A 22,978-nucleotide genomic window follows, 5' to 3' on the forward strand; every position below is an offset into this window, starting at 1 on the left:
TAAAGGTCAAAAATGCATTCCCGTAGACTGAATTAGTAGCTAGTCTAAATAGACCACAAGATTACGTGATAAAGTGTAGCTAGATGGCACTGAATTTATTAGATATGTAAAGTAAGCCTAAACTAAAGGTGAAGAAAATATTCTTCATTGCAAACAGCACTGAAAACCAAAGGTGACGTCGAAAATTTGGGTTGAAAGAATTAAAACAAGTTTTATAAAAACAAGTTATGTAAGTGTTGTCAATCCAATTCAGTTTGTTTTCTGTTTTGCCATTAAGTCGATCATCACCTTGTGAAACTGACACTGACGTCTCTTTATCCACCCCGATTAATGATGCTGAATGCAAAATTAAGTCTAAACGAGGGAACTTTTATGTACTGAACGAATCTTCGTAGGGATTAAGTGAATAGAGCTGAATGTTACATAATTAAAGGCCCCCTCTTGATCTTAAAGCGATGTGCGACACATTTTACGTCTCAGTTAAGTGAGTCACGGTCCAGTAGCGTGAAATGCAGCGGAAAGCCTTAATGAGCATAGAATTAAACAAGCCCCAGTTACTTGTATACAAATTCTTATAATTGTTGTTCAGCAGGCAAATATGGTCAGGATAATAATCTCTTGTGCTCAGTCGTGACAATATTTTTCTGGTCCTTGATGCACTTTTCTTAGCAAAATAGACAAAGCTGTCTTTTACCCTGTAACACGACGCAATACAAGCAACTGTCACCACTTTATGCAGACTTAAGAGCGAATACTCTCACTGTTTTAGTATAAAGCTATTCGTTTAAAACTTATCTAAATTATTTTCGTAGACATTTCGATAACGCAAGCCTGCCGCCGTCATTTTGTTAACAACCGCACACCAACGGTTACTCACTATCTACCGAAGAATAGATAGTGAGTAGAGTAGCCAATAAGAGAACGGCATTTGTGATATCAGAACGCAAGTAGATGTATACTAAACAATGTTTGTTCTAATGTTCCATTGTATTCCAAGACCTGGAAATATAGCGCGCGAGTTCTACTAGTCTGCTGTTATCTAGCGGAACAAAATCGAACGGCTCTCCGATTTAGTTTGAATAAAATTGCTCAGTATATATTAAGGTCTATTAAATAGAAGTTTTCATGTTGTGTGATCAGATTGATTGCAAAAGCTAAGGCGCAAGAGGAGTACAAAGGGGTGAACAGGTGTGTCAAAAGGAGCCTTAACGCAGACAAGCGCAACTATCTGGAGTCGCTGGCAGCAGAGGCTGAAGAAGCAGCTTATCATGGAAATATGCGGGACCTTTATGCTACCATAAGGAAGCTATCGGAGAGATCGGTGAAAGATAAGGATGGGCAACCAATATCTGATTTAGAGGGGCAGAAGAAGAGATGGGTGGAGCATTTTGAGGAGCTGCTCAACCGACCTGCTCCCCCAGAGCCTCCGGACATACAGCCAGCCGACAGCGACCTACCCATTGACTGTAGCGCACCCACAAAGGAGGACATTCAAAACGCTATCAAGTAGCTGAGAAATGGCAAGGCTGCAGGACCTGACAACATCCCAGCAGAGGCACTGAAGGTCGACATCAGGACAAACGTGGAGCTGCTCTACCCTTTTTTCAACAAGATCTGGGGAGAGGAGCGGGTACCAACAGAGTGGAAGGAGGGTTACCTCATCAAGCTCCCGAAAAAAAGGTGATCTCAGCTCCTGTTCCAATTACAGAGGTATAACACTGCTGTCCATTCTGGGAAAGGTGTTTACTCGAGTCTTGCTGAACAGGATGAAAGATGCCATAGACCCACAGCTTCCCGAGCAGCAAGCTGGTTTCCGTACGAATAGGTCTTCCACCGACCAAATCGCCACGCTTCGTATCATCCTGGAGCAGTCCCTGGAGTGGAATTCATCTCTTTATATCAACTTTGTGGACTATGACAAAGCATTTGACAGGGTGGACTGGCAGACCCTCTGGAAGCTACTGAGACACTACGGAATACCGGAGAAAATAACCAATATCATCAGAAACTCGTACGAAGGGATGACCTGCAGGGTGGTCTGAGAACGGCAACTCACTGATGCCTTTGAGGTAAGAACTGGAGTGAGGCAAGGATGCCTACTGGCGCCAATTATGTTTCTTCTGACGATGGACTAGGTAATGAAGACGTCTGCAGCACAAGGGCGAAATGGTATCCAGTGGACACTTTGGAAGCAGTTGGATGACCTGGACTATGCTGACGACCTGGCCCTTCTTTCGCACACTCGACATCTGATGCAGGAAAATACCAGCGCTGTTGCAGACGCCTCAGCACGTTTGGGCCTTAAGATCCATAGGGGGAAGAGTTAAGTCCTGAAGGTCAACATGATCACAGATACCCCCATTATGCTGGAAAGTGAAGCGCTGGATGAGGTGGAGAGCTTCACTTACCTAGACAGCATCGTAGATAACACCGGGGGGACTGAAGCTGATGTAAGAGCTCGCATCGACAAGGCGAGAGCAGCTTTCCAACAGCTGAAGAATGTCTGGAGATCATCACTTATCGGCACCAGCACTTAAATCAGGATCTTTAACACTATCGTGAAGCCTGTATTGCTCTATGGAGCCGAAACCTGGAAAACCACCGTCGCCACTATGAAAAGAATCCATACTTTCATTAACACCTGCCTCAGAAGGATTCTTAAGATACGCTGGCCAGACATCATTAGCAACCAAGATCTGTGGAAACGAACGAGACAGCAGCCTATAGAAGTTGACATCTTTCAAAGACACTGGAAGTGGATCGGCCACACCCTTCGGAAGTCCTCATCTAACATCACAAGGCAAGCCCTCACCTGGAACCCTCAGGGGAAAAGGAAGAGGGGCTGACCAAGAAACTCGTGGCGCCGTGACCTAGAGGCAGACACGAGGAGAAATGGCTACACGTGGGGAGAACTGCAACGACTGGCCCAGGACCGTGATGACTGGAGGGTGCTTATTGGTGGGCTTTGCCCCAGACGGGGCTACAGGCAATGATGATGATGATGATGATCAGATTGAACCCTTGGAAGAAAGAAAGCATACATTCCAAAAAGGCCTAAGTTAATGAATTAAGCGAGCAAAAAACTCGGTCAAGCATTCATCCAAATAAAGAATGAATTGAAGGTGGCCAACTCATTAAAGTTATGAATTCATTAATGGAAATTTAATTTCATTGTTCATTTAGAATAGACCAATTTCGATATATTAAAATTAGCCTAAAACAATAGACCCCAGTACGAGGCTCTGGGGAATAAATCCCACAAACTCTGTAGTTATTCTCCAGAGCCTCGTGCTGAGGTCTATTGTTTTAGGCTGAATTGGTCTATTGTAAAACAAGATTTTGACTTGATATTTAGGGGATAGGGCTGTGGGCTTGCACGGGGGGGGGGGGGGGGGTTGGGGGGTGGGGGATAGTTCTGTATAAAAGTAGATGAGACTGTGGACAATATCCCTTAACGGTACCAGAGTCTGTATTCTGGGTATCTGGCTTTAGTCTATTTATACCTCTGAGATGTAGGTTTAATGGAATTAAACACTTTTCTGTTTCAGTGAATAATGACCAGCTGGCTGAGAACCATATCCGAGACAAAAATAAGTTTTTCACAAGTTGTTCCTGTTTATTTGCAGTTTTCTTTGAAAAAGAACTGTAACACAGAGACTGAAAAAAAAATTATAATACAATAAATAAATAAACAAATAAATAAACAAACAAACAAATAAATAACCCAGTAAGTGCTGTTAAGAGGGTCCCCCTTAAAATTTTTTGTAGATACAAAAAACAGACTTAGGGTTACTATGGTGAAAGCTTTTTGTAATTTAGTTTCATTTACGCACCAGCTTTAGACTGAAGTATTTTTTCTGCATGCTGTATCAGTAGCTACGTCCACAGGTCTTTTACTCTGCAAGTTTCTCTGGTAAACATTTACTCCGTAATCTATACGCAATGAGGTACAGTCTTTATATCCGCACAGAGCTGCAGTGTGCGAAGGAACTTGGTGTCTTTTGATTGCGTTAGGATTGGCCCTGGCCCTTCTCATGCATTCCATGTAACCTCAACATCCAGAGGCGTTCCAAATTGATTCATGGATTTCTCTGGGTCAGCACCCATCTGTGTAAGTATTTCTAGGCAGTGAACGTGTCCATTTAATGCCGCCTCATGAAGGAGTGGGAAGGTAACTGTCAATGAAGGATTCACCGCAGCCCCAGCTTCTATTAACAGACGCGTACATTTTACTGATCCTTTGGCACAAGCAAAACACAATTGGGTACTTCCATCTATGTTACATGCATTTGCCTTTAAACATTAAGGAAAAACCACCAAAGTAAGGTATAATTGTTTTTCAAGGTAGTGTAACAGTCTAGCAGTTCGCAATTTTACTTTGTTTTTTGGAAGGATGGGGATGTTTCTGTCATGTTTGTCCCAGTTCTATAGATCAATCTTTAGAAGCTGTTTTTTTAAATTCCTTGTTTTTGGTCTGCCATATTTTGGGGTCAAAAAGAGGCATTTCCATACAATTTTGAAGATTCCAGACTTTGATTATTTTAGGTTGGCATCACACCCCCTACATGTCTGGCTATGCTGTGTCTGTCCAAAAAGACGATGATACTACACCGATTAACCTCCCAATATGGTGGGAGGCAAGGTCCGACAGGCCTTGTGGTTAGTGCACCCATCTCTGGATCAAACAGCCCAGGTTCAAGCCCTGGCTGGGGACATTTTGCTGTGTTCTTGGGCAAGACACTTTACTCTCATAGTGCCTCTCTACACCCAGGTGCATAAATGGGTACCGGTGAACTTAATGCCGGGGGTAACCCTGCAATGGACTGACATCCCATCCAGGGAGGGGTAGAAATACTCCAAGTTGCTTCATGCTACAGAAACCAGGATAAGCTCTAGCCTGATTGGCTACTTGGCTCGTATGCAGACTTTCCTTTACCTTACAGCCATCTCACATGACATATGGGTTATTGACCAAGTGTGAGGTCAAGATGGCTGGATATTGGCCAAGTTCTTTTTTTTGCGAGTTTATGGACCGAGACGGAGTCGAGGTCCATAAACTCGCAAAAAAAGAACGAGGCCAATATCCAGCCATCTTGACCGAACAAGCTTGGTCAATAAAGGATTTATTATATGCCTTCCGGGGAAATTTTTCTTGCGGGACACGGCGGGTAGTCCCGAGCGGGCAAGATAGCCCCATCTTGCCTGCTCGGGTAGCCAATCACAGCGCAGGATTTGATTCATCTTGCCCACTCGCGGAGCTTACCATACAATAAACTCAGTTACTAAATTATTGAGACATTCATGATAGCTGTATGCAGACTAGGCTGGACATATTTGCAGGCTACACAGCAATAGACTGTCCACAGACATTTATTGTTTGCTACAAGTTTATTATTTTAAAACCTTCCAAGGTTAATACTTTGACTCATTGTGATCTTGACAAACTCATGACAAAATAGAGGATCTGTGGATAGACTAATACAGCAGTAATACATACATCAGCTCCTTCGGCAATCAGGACATCTACGACCTCAGGATGACCACCAAGACACGCTTCATGTAAAGGTGTCATAAGATCAACAGTTCCACCATTAATATGAGCCCCAAAAGAAACCACCAATTCTATAAGCTCAACATCTCCATGTCTTGCTGCAACATGGAGATCTGTAATTGCTGATTAACTGGATTAACAAAGTTCACAGAGACTTCTTTACAAGCCAGCAAATTCCTTGTACATTCCAGTGTGTGCCTGTTATCTCTGATCACTTGCAAAAGAAACTCATTTCAGTCCATCATTTAATTCAGCTGGAGGAAAGTAAAACATAAATATCAAACTTTATAAAATGACTGAGATACTATGCACATTCTCATTGGTCAATAAATACATCTTACTAACCGTGTTTGAAGTCTGTACTGTAAGTTTCAAAGCAAGTTTTTTCCCCCTTCGATTTATAGCCCAAGCGTGAAGTGCGCGTGCCATAAATTGATGGGGAAAAAACGAGGATCCGTAACTTACAATACAGACCGTGAAGACGAGGTTAGTAAGATGTTTATTATATCTCTGCTGTGTTGCCTGACGGGTTCGGAAACGATTTCTATTGACGCGGACTTGGAAATGCTTCAAATTTCTGACGCACCTCGAAAGCAAAACAAATCAGTTTGAAATTGTTTTTAAGTCGTTAGCACGCTTTATTACACAATTCAGAGTATAAGAAAGTTTTAAACTTTCACTTGCTATAAAAGTTAACAACACTTGGCAATAAATAACGAAACAGTTTGGCAACAAAGCCAACTTTAAATTCTAGCGGGCCATACAGGAGAATATGGCCCGCTAAATTGACCAATCACAGCACGTGTCTTAACTGAGAGATATAATAAGTGTGTTTAGATGAGAGTATGTAAATACCGTTGTGATGTTTTAGATTTGTGCATTTTTTTGAGAAATATTTTATAAAAGCAACAGAGTACTTTCTCCGTGTTTACATAGCCTCATCTAAACACTCAGGGTGTTGGGAGAATTCTCGAAAGTTAGACAAACCTGAGATGAAGTCAAGGGTTTGCATAACTGTTTTGAATTCTCCCAACTCCCCTCGTGTTTAGACGAGGCTATGTGAACATGGAAAAAGTACTCTGTTGCTTAAATACACGACAGAACAACATAAAATTATATCTGTTTTTTTTTTTAAATGTACATTGTGCATATTGAAAAAAAGAAAAGCAGATACAATTTTATAGATGTCTTGCGGTAGTAGTCAGAGTAGTTAAGGAGAATATTGTGTTCCAGTGTGATTACTAATGGTCTGTTTGCACGTACAGACCTAAAATGTGGCCCAACACTGGATCACCTAGGAGCGGAGGACGTTTCACTGGAAAAAAAAAAAACCATCTTTGATGATGATGTCTAAGATCAAGCGGGACTAGCATCAATGTTATCGCAAAGTTGCGGCTTGCGGCATCTTATCGGCGGAAACACTACAAAGTTCTTTCTCACATCACATGTCTTTTTGAGTGTTCGTCTAAAGCATGCAGCAATTACCTCAAGACTTGAGCCAGCCGAGAAATCTTCGGTTATTTCCTAAAGCATTTCTGAATGTATTCTTGAAAGATACAATTCATAGGTTACCGGTTTTCTGGTGTTGCTGATCATCAACAAGGCCTGGTCACAAAGTAACATAACAATATACACCCTGTAGAGTAGGGACAGTATCGATACTATAACAAAACCAGGACAAATAACTAGGTTGCTTTATAAGCATTTTCAAAAACATCTGTTTTAAAAGATTTAAAATTTAGATTTATTGTTTTAAAGTTGCAGGAGAGAGGATTTTGGGGTAGTTTTGATGAATTTAGAAGCTTCCGCATCATCTCACTCTACCATGTAGGGAGAGGAACTGTGATTCGCGCGCTTGTCCCGATACTTGATCAGTCTCGCGCGGTCGTTTAGGAGGAATGCAGTGATTTCTAGCGAAGAGTCGTTTATTAAGACCGTACAAAAGTCATGAGGAGCTAAGTTAAGGACAAGTCAACTATTGTTGAGGAAAATGTTTGCTCCGAAGGAGTTGAAATCAGACAAGGATCAAAGCATTGATAGAGGAGGTTTAGCTCCGGACGGTTCAAGCTCAGAGTTTTCTGAGGATGACACTCCGCTCGCCGTACGTTTAAATTCGCAATGAAGTAACCGACCAAATGATGCAGGAAAGCAGCATCCATGGGCCTCTTTATCTAAGAAAGGGGAATTTGTTATCCCATGGAAAAAGAAACAGGCAAAAGGTATGAACTTTTATGTGACTACAGGTTTGATCAAGTTAGCTGTATATGTCGCAGTCACGTGTTTACAATAATCATAAGCTTAATTAAGACTTAAGGGGGTCTTCTACCTTAAAAACATTTTTTTTGCAAAACAACTCTGTTGAACAGTTTTGGTACCACGTTAAAGGACTTTGCACTCTAACTTCAAAAATGAGCTTTCCTTTTCACATGGCACGATAGTTAATGAATAACTAGCTCCTAAGTGGTAAAAAGTGGTGTTCATTATAAACACGGTAACGTAATAATGAATGGTTCGAGAAGCATGGAATTAAGGTCATTCCACTAAAATAGAACATGCACTGAGATTTTTGTGAAACTTTACCTATTGATTCTTTATATTATAGAAACTTAAATTTTGAAATAAAAATGAGGGGTCCCCATGTTCGTTTAGGATTAACAGCACCTTGTTTATACCCATATAAATCCTTATAATAGCACCATGATTGTAGTCACGATTGCTTGCTAAATTCACCTTTCCGATGATTGCTTTTTGTTCTGCACTGAGAATTGGCCTATATTTATTTTACACACTCAGAGAAATTTATTACTCAATTTATTACTCAATGGTGACCTATCATTTTTTTCTGTTGGCAACAGAAAAAAATGATATGTCACCATACCCCTTTGCGAGAAAATGATGATTTACCTCTATGGTGAGGTCCAGCTGTAAAGAAAAAGCCGCCATTTTTTAATGTGCCTGTGCTAATCACGGGTGAAATTATGCGCAGTAGGGATGCACAATGCAATACTGGGGATTAAGTTCATCCTGTCCGTAAGCAAGTTGTCCAGGAGACAAACCTCAGAAGGCAGTGTTTTGAGGGGTTTTTCTCGTGAAATTTTGAAAAGTACACTAATATTAACTAATAATAACTATGTTAACTAAATAACAGGGAAAGAAATTTCATAAATTGCAAATTTTAAGACCTAGATAATTGTGTCCTTTACCAATGTTGAAAATTTGACAACATTTGGTTAAAACCCAGTGGAGATACATTGTATCATGTGCGAGATATTGATGATCCATCTATTTGGTCATTTTGAGAAATAAGGCTTTAAACTTTTACTTCGGTCTCCAAGAACCCAATTTAGTCTTGTGAATGGGGGGAGGGGTTAGAGGCAAGGGGAGGGGGTATATCGAAAGGTTTCATATAAATGATCCATTGAATACCTGAATAAACACCAGTCACAGAAATGTTAACCAAGTACAAGGAGTGTATAAGATGGTAGAGGAAACAATGTTCAGGACCATGATGGAAAATTCTCATAAGTACACATCTTTAAAGCTTTGCTTTAAAGTACCATTAAAATGTACTGAATTGAATCCATTTTGTGACTACTTTTAGACTGTAAACAATGGTTGCTATGGGTTGCTATGTTGAAATATAGCTACCAGTGTGCAGATTTCTCTATTCAAACGTAAATCAAGGAGTATATTTAAGAGGAAAATTGTTTCAAAATACAATTTTCAAATGAACAGGAATGTTGAATGTTCATGTTCCGAAAAAATGGTTTTTAGGAGAAAAATTTATAGCTGAGAGTATAAGACCCCCTCAAGGTGGCTCCCTATACAGTGCAAGTTAGAAAAAGAAACTTAGTTAATTTCTCTTAAAGTTTTCCCCATAGAGATTTACCAGTATGGGTACTGTTAAAATGAGGGTTACTTTTTGGTTGTCAATTTTTGGATCAAGGCCGTTACCATGGCAACATCACATCTAATGACAGGCAGACAATAAATATAATATTATTATTCCTCATTTCAGCCTAAAGTCCTTAATGTTTATACTTTCCTGTGGTTAAATTTTGTCATACTTTGCCACATCATGGAAATAATATTGCCTGACATTTTGAATTGGTAAAAAGTTAAGGTTGTTCAGATGGTTTTTCCAATATTCTGTAATTTGTCATTCTTCTAAATATATTAGATTAGCTCTGACAGATTTTAACAAAAATAGGGTAATTTGTAGGAATTGCATGTGATTACTACTGAGCCAAATTAAAAAAAAATTCACAGAAGAAACGCAAAAAAATTCACTGTCAGTTTTGCTTTTTGTGCTCATGTTGACATCATAAAAATCGAAAAACACTTGCGTTTTCCTTTGAGCACTTGCAGATTACTTGTGCTTTTGTCCTATGCATGCATGCAATCTTGAAACTATAGGGAGCCACCTTAAGCTAAGGTCTGGTTTAAACGTTGCATTTTACATATACTGAATCTAATTGCTGATTTAAGGACGGTGTCTACTAAATACAAAGGTTTTTGTGTCAGGTTAGGACCACATGGAAAAAGGAGATCTTTGCAAGGGCTATTGGAATCCACAAAGAAAAATTGGGTAGCCACACTTTTTTTTTAGATAATTAGCCTTGAATGTCTACAAAAATGCTGACATCAGCATTTTCTGAAAAAAGAAGGAAAGAATATTTCTTCACAGATTTCCTTAGAATTCCTGTTTAGGCCTTTACATACAGAAAAGCAAAGGCATTTATAAAGATACAGTATATTGTAAAAGGAAACAAAAAAACATTTTTAGTATGTTTTTAATAACAAAATTGTTGCAACAGCGCTTTTAGTTGTCTCTGAAAGCCTTCCTCTGGTTCAGCTAAAATACAGTCTAAATACCTTTAGCTCACAACCACAAACTAATCATGTGTTGAATAGGCTTGCCACTTCCATTTCATAATATAAAATGTAGGGTAACCATGCATTTTTTAAAGTTATTGATCTTTTGTGAAAACTATTACAATGCCCGTTACATTTTTTCCTGTCACCTCCCCAGTAAGTGAAACATTTGCATATCTCTATGCCATCTACAGGTACATGTTTACAGTTAGATTTCAGTTAAATTTCTGACAGATAACAGCTAGTTTTTCAGCTGGAAGACTTACACAGTTAGTGGTTAGCGATATGCTACTATTCTGGTGTCCCTGTTTTAAGTAGTTGATTTGGTCACAGAAGGAAAATTTTGCTTTCATTTAAGTCGTGTACTTGGTAGCAAAATTTATTGCGTCAATGTCAACCCAGTGTGTGTGTGGTGCTTAAACCATGCCTTGCGTGATGCACAGAACATGTGCGCACTAACAAAAGTAGGCACCGTCATTAAGAGCATGCAAAATGCGACGTTTAAACCAATTAAATGCGACCTATTTGGATAGACCATGCTACAGTTGTCTGCGTAGTGACCTGATCTTTAAATGGCAGTGAGGCTGGAGGTTACCTTGTTTTGATACAGACCTCACTGCTTTTTGCCAGTAAATAGTACAACGCTAGAACCAAGGAACGACCAGTTCGTGTAAGGCTTTAATCAAACCACAGTGAAACTATAAACAGCCGAGTAACAGGACAATGAATAGGGCACCACGGCGACAGCTCAAGAGCATGCTCAACTCTGGTACTGCTGACCAGTACTGGCATTTGTTGTGTAAATCAGGTTGTTCTAATGCTAACCAGGTGCACTGACATGACAAAAGCAGAGATGTCTGTACCAAAGTAAGGCCACCTCTAGCCTCGCTGCCATTCACAGGCCAGGTCACCAAGTAGACAACTGTAAAATGGTCTATTAAATGTGAGTTCAGTTGAACATTCGACTGATCCAGTGAAATATGCGACTGGAGTTTGACAGTTGATTTAAATGCCGCATTTTACATGTGCCGAATCCAATTCATAAATTCTGTTAAACTATATTTTACCAATGCATTACTCCACAGTTTTGTGCTGCATGACATGTGCCCAACAAGCTGGTGGGAATTTTTGGTGGCAATTGTAGAAGATGTAGATGGAAGGCTAGTGAGGATGCTAGTATGTGTGGTTCTTGCTTCAATCCAATCGTGCAACGTAGTTATGGTAAACCAATTACTTTTCGGCTGTTAAGCAAAAACCGTTCTATGCTACATGACATGCAGGGTAATGGCAATATGGCAATATGATAACGGGAAGCTGACGAGAAAACCCTTGGTTACTTCAGTTTCCAGACTCATATAGTACACTTTTTTCTTTGTCTATACTTTTCATTGATATAAAGGCACTGTAGATGTATGAGTAAATAAAGTTATTGTTGTTGTTGTATGGTCAGTCCGTATAGGGAAAAACTGTGACCAAGGTCTTGAAAATGCTGCCCAAGGTCGCAGGCCAAGGGCAGCAGTTTCAAGTCTGACGTCACAGTTTTTCACGATACGGACCGACCATAAGCTGGCCAATAACATGTTTATCTTTTATTCCTGCAGTAAATTGGCTTACAAGTAGGTTTGTTTATGCAACTTTGTCATTGAATTGGCTTATGCGCCATCTACAAACCATTCTTAAAAAATCTAACGAGTGAACAAGCGAGTAACTCCGATACTAGACAAAGAAAGATGTATTTAAGATTGAACAGATTTATTTTGAACTACTTTATGTTAGTTGCATTTAGTTCACCAGTTGAGTTCTGCGAAAGTGTTTTTCCAGTGTGAAATTTCATGCAAAGATTGAAGTTGTACTACAAAAACAATTTCTGTCAGCTGTTGCGAATCACTTGAAATCAGAGTTTTCTAACGTAAATTGAGTAGCAAATAGCGAGGAAATTTGTTAAGTGTATTCCACAGAAATTCTCTCAAATACAGCAACGATCAGAGAGGTAAACCTGACTGAAATTGACTCAATTTTTTACTTAAAATTGTACAGAAAAGGACACACAGGATTATGCACAATTACAGCACCAAGCTACAAACAGCCAAACAACTTCAAAAAATTCAATTGAATTTACTTACAGTGACTTTCCTTGCCATTTAAAGGTGAATAGAGATAAATTTGCATTGATTAATTGTCGATGGAAGTGTAAAAAGGTCGAAAGATTGATGATTACCGCTAATTCGTTCACAAAAATAGATCAACTCGACGGATTCCGCCCGCTGTGGTGGTCCGGATGAGAAAATTCCGCCTGCTCCAGGAACCAATCAGATTGCTAGATTTGTTGAATTGCATCCGCTCACGAGCTGAGAAAAAGATAAAATAGTGTATGCAGTGTTTGTACTTCTCTTCAGCAGAGTATAAAACTTACTGGCTTGACATGCTGCAATGCTTTTTTGTATGAGATGCTCTACTTAATTTGAAGAAGAGGCAAGGCAAGACAAAATGTAGCGTGTGACAAAGTTTTTTTCTCTTTTTTCACTAGAAGATGGAGAGCAAAGTCTATGGACTTGAATTTGAGTGGGAAAGTGAAACGAAAATCAGAGTATAAGAAGTAATGCACTGTCATCCACATTGTAAATCGCACGTCCTCTATGCGCAAATGGTACTTGAAAGGTGTGAACGATCGAAACGCAAAATGTGCTCCTTATCATTGTCAGCCCTCTTGATGGGAAACTTGAAACAGAGTCTAGGAATGAACATGTCGCTCGCGCTCAGCAATTTTATTTGGCACAAAAAATGCTAAGTTTAAATCAAATGTTGAACTTGTTAATTCAAGTCGACCCAAATTAGTATTAAATTCAGAGTATGTAACATGTAAAATTTAAACCGGGCCTAAGCTTAAATGACTTTGTTTTATCTCGGTTAATCACTGCTCAGTTTTTCAATTGTCCTGCCTTTCAGAACTTCTTCAAGTTTCCAATTTCAACATGAGAGAGGGGAAAGAATTACTTCAGCATGTCATACAGTCTTATAGAGACACTGCAGTTGGAGTAACCTTCAAATTTGAAAAGTTAGAGCTTGTTCACAATGATCAGCTATCTCATGAGGTAAAGAATTCAATGTTTTATCCCTTGCTGCAACCGAAATATACCATGAAGTCATGTTTACATCAATTTGCAATAAGCTTACTTTTGCTTGTCTTTTGCCTTGTTTAGTTCCAGGTCAAATCAAAGGTTCTTTGGGCTGCCTTGTGTCATCATTCACTGTGCATTGAATCCATAATCATTCTCCCAAATTTATTTTTAATTTTTAAGTCAGGGCAAATCTTGTGGATATGTATGTATGTATGTATGTATGTATGTATGTATGTATATGGGATGACATGTGACAGACCTCCAGAGCATATTTTGCCCTATAGGTAGACTGGGTACTAGTACTAGTACTATTTTGAGTTATCATCCATTTGTTATCTGTTTGTAATCGGTTTAAACGTTTCATGAAAACCATTTCAAGCGTTAGGCGAAGTGTCTTACATTACAATCAAATGGTTCAAATGGCTTTTGCAACTATTCATAATTTCTTTGCATCTGTTAGAATGGAAAGACATATCAGTTAAGAAATCTAAGTATCCGTTAAAACAGCAAAAGCAATCCGTTAAAAAATCCAAGCATCTGTTTAAATGGCAAAAGCAATCCATAAAGAAATCAACTGGAAGCATATATTTCCCATATCCGTTTCAAGTCTTGGAACCGTTATAAAACCGTTATAAAAACATTTAAAAAAACATTTTAAGCTTACTGGTGCGTTCCTTTGCGGTAATCTGAATCAGGATCAGTGACCCAAGATCACTCGGATCATGGTGCATCAAAGGAACTGATGAATCCACACTGGTCATGGATTCATCGGTTCCTTTGATGCAGCATGATCCGAGTGATCCAGATCCACCTCAAAGCAATGCACCCAAAGTTAACCAGAAGCTACAGAGTTCGGAAGACAGACAGAAAAGAACAGTAAAACAATTTATCAAGCCAAACAGAAAGCCTTGGTATGCATGTAAAAAAATCAAGTTGGTGTCTCGTTCATGAATGCTCAATTTCCAACTGTCTTATGTTGTGTTTTGTTGCAGTTTAAGTTTTTAAAGTTAGCTTGCCTTAGTATATATTTTTGTTTCCTTTTTTTTATTGAAAACAAAAACATTGAATTGAAATATACATGTAGTCACTGTGGTAGTTGAATGAAAACAATTAATAATGGCTGTGTTTGGGTCACATGAATTAACGTAAAACTATGGTATGCGATGTCCCACTTTGTTTAAGATTATAACAAACATACCTTTCTGGTAATCAGTGACCTGTGTTCTATTTTGTGTTGGATCATACTGAGGTTGTGGACAGTATATTTCTAGCTTGAGAGGCATGTCAGTCGTCGTCTGAGGACTGACATTTCAGGCTATGAGCAAACTTCCCCCATCCTGTCCAGGAAAAGTTTTTTACTTGCGTCACCTGAGCAGGGATTGGGAAGGTAAAACTGGTAAATGAGCCTATAGCCCATGGCATTGGAAAGTTATAGGTCATTTATGACAAGTTTGGGCCATTAGGGTAAATAAATGGACCATAAAAAAATTTCGACAAACGATACGTAATTCTTGATTGTTGTTGTTTTATACTTTTACGCATGTTTTGAACACATGTTTGTGATCTGGAAGGTCCTCATGTCTCGTCATGCTGCTTGTTTTAAATGTTTTATATTTGGCGGTCATAGTACGACTGTTCTTCTTGCCATGTTTTAAGCAGACCTTACAGTACACAGCATCCCCCTCAGGGTTAGTAAGCAAGCAAAGGCAACAAAGTTAGCCACTTACTTTGAAATTTTTGTTCATCAAAAAACTAGAAGGCTTGGAAGCTTTGAACTCATTGTTGTTTTTAGGATCACAATTCGTTTTGGTGGACCCGGCATTCGTAGTGCAAAATGGCAATAATATCCAAGTCTTGTCCAATTTCATAACTTTCGCTTTCAGAGGCTCATTATTTTGGCTAATTACAGCATGCAAAACATATTCAAATCACCTGATTCTATCATTGAAAACAGAAAGCACATACATGGATTGAGCAAGAACCACAAACGCTCTTATAATGTCGATTAAAGAGCAAAGGCATCGTGATTTCTTGCGTGTTTATTCGTTATTACACTGAAAATTTCACAAATGAAAATCCATTCCACAAAATAGTGCATATTTTATCAGCTGTTTCACGGCTGGGGAACATTGAAGGCCCGGTGAGTACTTTCTGAATGCACCATTTCATGGCTTTATGTGCCATATGCTCATGGCGCAGGTCCATCCCGATCCCTGCGTGTGAATTGCATGTAACAGTTCGGAGTGTGTTTGCGCTATTAAACAAGTTTGATCGTCTACCGTATTTTACTGATAGTAAATCATGTTTCTTCAAAATAATTTGTGACTGCCGGCTACTTCGTTTATATCGATGGAATTTGGTTGGAAATGTTTCTGGATAGGCATTGCATACGATGATGACTTCAATGAAACAAACACGGGCAAAATTGTGTTTTTGTTTTCTTGACAATTCAACATCCAAACAATTTCCAACCTAAGTAGTTATTCGTGTGCTTTGAAATATATCATTTATCCAGTTTTCTGATGATTAATTAGAATCATTCTTATTGCTTTAGAGACTTTCAAGCGCTTATGGTTTACTGACCATGTGCTAAGTCAGTGACCCTTTGATCGAAAAGTTGACTGTTTGAAAAGTTTGGCTAACTGTTCAAATGCTTGAAGTTTATCCGTGTGAACACATAAGCCAACCGACATTTAATTAAACACTTGAAGTCATCCAAACTCACCAGGCAAAAATGACATGAATGTAAGGCTATTTAATATATCTTGCACACTATATTGTTACATTTTAAAGAATCTGCATATATTTACATGTACTGTATCGTTCAAGTCAAGTGGCATATTAAAATAAATGTACATAGGAATCTGTGGAAATATGCAGGTGAAATGTAATTAGTACTTACATGAGATAAATCACATAGCAACAGCAAGTCGAAAGATGTATGGATTGTCTTGCAATTTAATGGTAACTAAAGTGAAATACAGTATTATGTTTTAAATTGTTATGAAATGCAGAATATGCATTCTGTGATGATATACACTGTGCTGGAGGAAAAAAAATAGCTGTTAAGTCGGGATACTTAACAGTTGGTGAAGTGTGAAGATCACGCTGCAGCCCAGCAGGGTCAGAAACACAGCAAGTGGTACAGGTCATTTAAAATAGTGACCTCAAAATGATATAGTGTTGAGAAATCTCCTTTTTAAATCCCTCTAAAAAGGAATGAGAGAGAAATCATCAAGCCAAAATGAGAATGCAATCACACATGCACAGGCCATGGCACTGTCCCTTAATAATATTTCATTGGTAATTTTTTTTTTTATAAACATTCCTAAATTGCAACACATTTCACACAGAGAAATAAAGTTTACATAACCAAAGAGATAGAAAAAAGTGCTGGCATATCACTTTGAATGATTGATTCTCTGTCTATTGTATTATTGATTGTCACTGTATATTTATTTTCCATTAGTGATGAGCACATGTGATACACAGCTGTCACTAAAGCACTTGAATGGCAGGGAGTAATTTTGGTGTTTACAAGCTAATTCCTCTGGCTTTTAGAACTGTTGCCTTGTGCAGTAAATACATTTCCTTTGCATTCTGAATGAATTTTGAAATATTTTATTTGCTTTACAATTTCATTTCAGATTCTATCATGGAAAATACCAGAATGGCTGCTGTAAAGTGTGACCAAAAAAGCTCAATAATATCAGTTACTCGGGTGAGAAAATCTTGCAATATCTTTATTAAATATATACTTCTACTAACAGTGTTTGACATCTTTTCAGGTTTGTTTACAGCCACTAGGCAAGTAACTGTTTCAAACTTGACTACTGTGGCTTGGAGCATAAAGTCCAACCTTACCAGACTTACTTTCTTGCCTGATTCTTGAGGCCTACTCGACCATCCTGAAGGAGTGTTTACATTAGTCTTCACCAACCTTAAGTCAGCTGCAGTACATTGTTCACTAGTAGTAGTCAAAGATTATGAGTGCGTTCGACGCCGTCACATTAATATATATTAACCTTATGATTTCACTAGCTGACTTTCAACCTGTGTTTATTGCTAAAATCAACATTAATTCTTTTTATCAACAACGGAGGTTTTACAGACTGATAAAATCATATATCATAGTGTCAAAGTCCATGCCAGTCAGCTCCATAAAATACAATTTGTTGATACAATGCGTGACGGCACCTGTTTCCATAGACTCACAAATATTTACATTAGGCTTCTAATTTCGTGTTAAATATTTTCACATAAACTATTAATGTTTAAGCATAAAACCTTATTTGTAACAGTATATTTTTTACGTACATTATTCTAAGCTGGAAGCACAAATTTAAACAATCAGTTACAATAGCGTGTGCGTTTGTTGTAAACAAACTCTGTACGACTGATTCCAATGAGCGACTTTACAACACCAGGCTAGTTATTAACATATCCCTCAATGCTTCTAAAAACGAAGCGTATAGAAACATTTGTGATAATACATTGTTCGTGGCTAGTCTTGCGCAGCTCGTTTCATCGCACAAATTCATGAGTGAAAATTGACAATATAGTTGACAGTTGTCAATTTTCACTCGTGAATTTGTGCGGTCGGGAATCCTTATGCGATATACATGTAAGGCGAGATTGCTGTCGTCATTTTGTTAGCGAACGGGACTTTGGGCGCGATGCCCAACGAGTTTGCCAAGCAGAAAGGTCTCTGATGAGTCCCTTGGCTGGGACGAAACGAGTTGTGTAAGACTAGCCATGAACAATGTGTTATCACAAGTAACTGTCAACTTTATCGTCGTATAGAAACAGAAGAAACAATTCAAATTTAATGAAATGCAAATGAGTGGCCCGATATTCTACAATCAAGTCTGGATCTAATGCCTTTAGAGTACTTTTTTACCGACAATATTTGACTGGATAAAGACCAAGCTATTTGTCACGACTGGAGCTAATCAACAAAATAATGCAGCCAATCAAACTATAACTGTTTGAGACCACGGTTAGCATCCCAAAGCCAAGGCGATTCAAGGTTGTGTTCGTGAACATACATGTGTAAAATTAACTACAAACCATGAGGTAATCTTTAGATATCCACTTTACAATGCTCAGACTTGCTCATACTACAACAAAAATCATGACACAATGCACACATGATATATTACATTTAAAATGGAGCAGAAAATGCAGATGTTCAATAAAAACATGTCAAAAGAGGTAACCCTTGACACCACAGGACACCCAAGATTATGAACTGTGTTCTGCGAATGCGATAATATTGCAATGTGCAGTACCTGTACATGATGAGCTCAAAGTCACTGAAGAATTAATTAAGAAAGACAACTTAGATGAACTTGCTTTCATAAAAACTCTTTTAGCAAGCTTCCTTGAAAGGTCACAATAAAGTTTTAAAGGAAAAATGCTGGTTACTCTTAGATACATGTAGCAGCCTTCCCTTGCTATCATTGCTATTGGTTCAGCTTGTTGTACATGTATGTGTTAATTTCATTGCTTATCATAGCACTAAATAATTTCTCCTTTATAAATTATTCAGGTTTAAAAGAAGTTTGATAGTACAGTTGGTTTCTGTTCTCTCAGCTGTTTGTTCCATTTGGGTGTGTTCAGCCTTGTTTTTGTTTGCATTCATTTGCCTGTTCATTCAGTTTGGTTTGTTTCTTTTTTTTGGGGGGGGGGGGGGTTGGGCATCTGTTTGTAGTGTGTAGGCATCTGTCTGTGCTTTTGGCGATATGTTTGTTTGGTTGGGTTGTGTTTGCCCGGCGTTTGTTTGCTTTGTGCTCATTTAACTGCTATTTCTCAGCCGTTCTTTCAGTTTTTATTGTTTGGGCTTGATCATCTATCTCATATTCGTACTCATATAAAGGTTCCAGAATGTATTAAGAGCTAGCAAGTGCCAAAGCTCCTTTGTTTTAATATTGGAAAACCCATCCCCACAGCGAGGGAGGTTTCCCTTCACTCATTGTTAACAGAGCATAAAGAAGATGGTTTAGTTTCTCCCTAACTCCTTGCAGGTAAGCTCTGGCATGCCCCTTTCATTTCTGTCACCCCTGCCGACCCCCTCTCCTACTGCCGCTCACTGGATTTCCTCTTCAGTGTAACTGAGTCATTTTTCTAAATAATTTATCTCTTGTCTTATTGGCTTGATACATAATTTGAAATCAAAAATTAACTGTTTGAGGCTATTGAGATGCAATATATGTTTTGCTGTGCAGGTTGCTTGCACTGCACTAGTATAAGACTGTACAAGAGCCATTTGTCCCTAATTAAGTTAAATTGTTTTAAAAATTATTTAAATAATATTTATTTTTATTTATTTCAGTTTCCATCATCAAATGTATATGTACCATACTAGGATAGTTCCTGTTAAGCTTACAATGAAGAGTTCAGTAATAACAGTTGCCCAGGTATGGAAATGGTTTATGTTTTGTGAAAAAATACATCTATACAAGTATATTACTTTTCCTAATGCCAGAGATTATCTGTCATGTTAATTCTAGTTGTTGAATTGAAAAAGCCATTGCAGCAGTTGAAGCAAGTGAGAGAAAAAACCCCTGTCGTAACAATGAGTTTTAATCTCACTCTCAAGTACAAGTACATGCAGTGAAGTTTTTAGATAGCTGACATAGTGGAAAATAATATTTCTTGGGGGTATGACTTGAATACTTGTCATTTACGTGCTTGGTGGAGTAGACCAAGTTAATTGTTTTGGGCAAATAAGTTTTCCATTTACCAAGGTGGTGAAGACTGGTCAGTTGTTAGAAGATTTGACCCTATCTGTAGCATCCAACACCCCCTCCTCTGAAGGGATCTCAAGAGGGGTCAAGGGTGATAAACATTGTACCCACATATCCATGTTAGCACATATTTTCTGAAAGAATGATGAGTTATAGTGGGGTTCAACTTTTAAACAACTTTTATAAACCAACCTTTCGAATTACAAGTCAATGAAATGGACCTATGCAGACAGAACAAAGGTGAATGATTCAAATCAATATTGTTTCTTTTTTTTGCAATCTTTAAATTGACTCAACTCAAGAATACATGTAGATTTAAAAAAAAATACCCTTTTAATTTTGAAACTGCTAAAGACAGATCTATGGCAAACGTTGTAGTCATTTGTGGTAAATATTATTTGATTTCTAAACTTCACTGATAACTTGTCATATTTCCTACGGAATGTAGAACACCTCCTCAGATCATGTTACATGTAATTCATTCTTCATACTAAAATAGTATTTGGGTATGACACGCCCCCCACCCACCCACCAACCCATCCCGGCTCAGCCCCACTCCCCTCCCGCCCTAGAGGAAGTTATTCTGGGCCCCTCTTAATACTTTCTGACAGTTGTTACACCAGAGCAGCCACTCACTTCAGATCCTATTGAAAGAACTGTATTCCTGTTCTCCCTGGATGAGATGCTAGTCCATCATAGGCGGCCCCCAGTTTTATGTACTTGCCCCGCCTTGTTCCTAGAATTAGTGGGTGACTGAAACAGAGCTAGCCTCCTACCCAGATGTTCTTCAGGCCCGTCACTTAATCACGCTCTTCATGCAAGATTGCGTGACAAGCCTACATAGCATCTGCATAGAAGACCTGAAGTAGCCATTTGTACTCCTGGGCCTGCTGAGACAGGCTTTGTTTAAAGTGTTTGGCCAGGTTCCTTGTGTTAAGAATCAGTAAGCACACTATGCCAGCCATTAATCATTTGATCTAAATCTTGCTGTTCCTTCTATTTTTCAGTTGGAGACAAATCAGGACAAGGCAAGGAGAGGATAAACACCATGTACCATTATTCAAGATATTGACAATTTTATTGCAATTTAGGACCCAGGTAAACATGTGCTCTTATGCATTTATCAACCCAAACCGTAACCTGGCTCAGATTCTCCGAGAGGGGGACTCCCAAATAAAAAGGACGGGGGGTGCTCATTGGAAATATTGAAAAGACCCCCTTAGAGGTACCAAGGTACTGTTTTTTTGTGGGCGTGGCTTGAAGTTTTTTTACCCCTAAGAGGTACCAATTCTAAAACAACAAATTATCTCGTGTTGTATTTTTTCGGCTCAATACCCTAAAAGGTACCACAAGAGCTCTTGATGTGGACCTTTTGAGGCTGAACACCCTAAGAGGTACCATAACCGTTTTCAACCCCAAAGGTAGACGGGCACCCTGTCCTAGATTTATATGGGAGTTACCCTGGGGCTGAGTTACCCCTGGGAATTTACTTGATTGTTACCCCCACATCATCAAATTCTAGGACAAGTCCAACAACTTAATTACTCTTTTTACTCAGAAAATGTCATTTTCTGAGTGTAGGTAGGACATTGACTTTTACTCCTTCACTCGCTCCTTCCTTCCTTCCATCGATTCGTGTTAACTTTTTAATGAATCCGCTGACCAGTGCATAAAGCTTTCGCAGTCGCTTGCGTTCCTAAATCAATAGTGTGGTAGTTGATGTGTAGTTTCTCTTTCGTAAATCGACAGTCGAAAGTATATTTCTGTTTCTGTGTGTGCTTAAAAAAAATTGAAACTCTCACTGGTCAGCCAGTTCAATGGAGGTTGAAAAAACGGTCGGTTGTACACAGGTCCAATGGACTGATCATATCGATTGACGGGACACAAGTTACAAACACGGACTCGCGTTATTCGGTTGTAAAGACAGATCGTAATGGCTTTTCTTCGTAAACCTACGTAACACTGGTGATAATTCAGGGCACGAGAAAATACTTTTGTCGGGCTAGCATATTTTGAGTTTGAAATCGAAATAATTTAAAGTGCCTATGAAGTGAAAAGTTTTTTACAAGTGAATATATGAAAGACCATATATTTGAACTGCGGAGAAAGATATGAAGATATGATTGATCATTGCAGTCACACAACTTAAGCAGTTATGAAACTAAAGCCTGAAAAAAATTCAGGCATGAACGGGATCCGAACCCATGACCTATGCGATACCGGTACAGTGCTCTACCAACTGAGCTATCAAGCCAACTGGGAACTGGTCACATTGTGAGTGCGTAATAATATACCCGTAGATGATGAAGAATACAAGTGAATATATGAAATATCATAATTTGAACTGCGGAGAAAGATATGAAGACATGATTGATCATCGCAGTAATTCACACAAGTTAAGCAGTTGTGAAATTAAAGCCTGAAAAAAAATTCAGGCCTGAACGGCCTTCTTCATCATCTACGGGTATATTACGAACTGACAATGTGACCAGCTCCCAGTTGGTTTGATAGCTCAGTTGGTAAAGCACTGCACCGGTATCGCAGAAATCATGGGTTCGAATCCCGTTCAGGCCTGAATATTTTTCAGGCTTTAATTTCACAACTGCTTAAGTTGTGTGGATAACTGCGATGATCAATCATATCTTCAGAAAAGTTCTTTGGCATTTTTCTGTCGCTTGTTATAT

At 38.8% G+C, this 22,978-nt stretch overlaps 2 protein-coding genes, 1 long non-coding RNA gene and 1 pseudogene across 16 annotated transcripts in view; 2 read left to right on the forward strand and 2 right to left on the reverse strand.

The window, feature by feature from the left end:
• LOC149102704 (uncharacterized) overlaps positions 1-22,978 on the forward strand; it is a 234,512-nt gene that overhangs the window by 206,502 nt on the left and 5,032 nt on the right. For 3 of the 11 annotated variants that reach the window (XR_016202160.1, XR_016202166.1, XR_016202167.1), the window contains one exon: positions 21,302-21,392. This is a non-coding gene — a long non-coding RNA (uncharacterized LOC149102704). Of the gene's footprint in view, positions 1-7,215; positions 7,771-11,511; positions 11,708-11,728; positions 12,574-13,372; positions 13,519-17,192; positions 17,267-19,879; positions 19,965-21,301; positions 21,393-22,978 lie in introns of those variants that run through there. The other 8 variants (XR_016202157.1, XR_016202158.1, XR_016202162.1 and 5 more) reach the window with 8 other exon arrangements.
• LOC110043911 (uncharacterized) overlaps positions 1-22,978 on the reverse strand; it is a 222,544-nt gene that overhangs the window by 93,475 nt on the left and 106,091 nt on the right. The gene's annotated exons all lie outside the window — the stretch shown is intronic.
• LOC149102717 (uncharacterized) lies at positions 2,364-3,311 on the forward strand (annotated as a pseudogene).
• LOC149102718 (uncharacterized) lies at positions 3,596-7,153 on the reverse strand. The gene is made up of 3 exons (XM_089274082.1): positions 7,037-7,153; positions 5,498-5,805; positions 3,596-4,293 (listed from the first exon to the last, which is right to left on the reverse strand). Exons 2-3 carry the CDS (start codon positions 5,570-5,572, stop codon positions 4,033-4,035), a joined length of 336 nt encoding a protein of 111 aa, XP_089130208.1. The 5' UTR covers positions 5,573-5,805; positions 7,037-7,153; the 3' UTR covers positions 3,596-4,032.

This window comes from Orbicella faveolata, unplaced genomic scaffold (assembly GCF_042242905.1).
Source record: "Orbicella faveolata isolate gen_17 unplaced genomic scaffold, um_ofav_v1 contig_35, whole genome shotgun sequence".
In the NCBI taxonomy this organism is placed as follows: Eukaryota; Metazoa; Cnidaria; class Anthozoa; order Scleractinia; family Merulinidae; genus Orbicella; species Orbicella faveolata.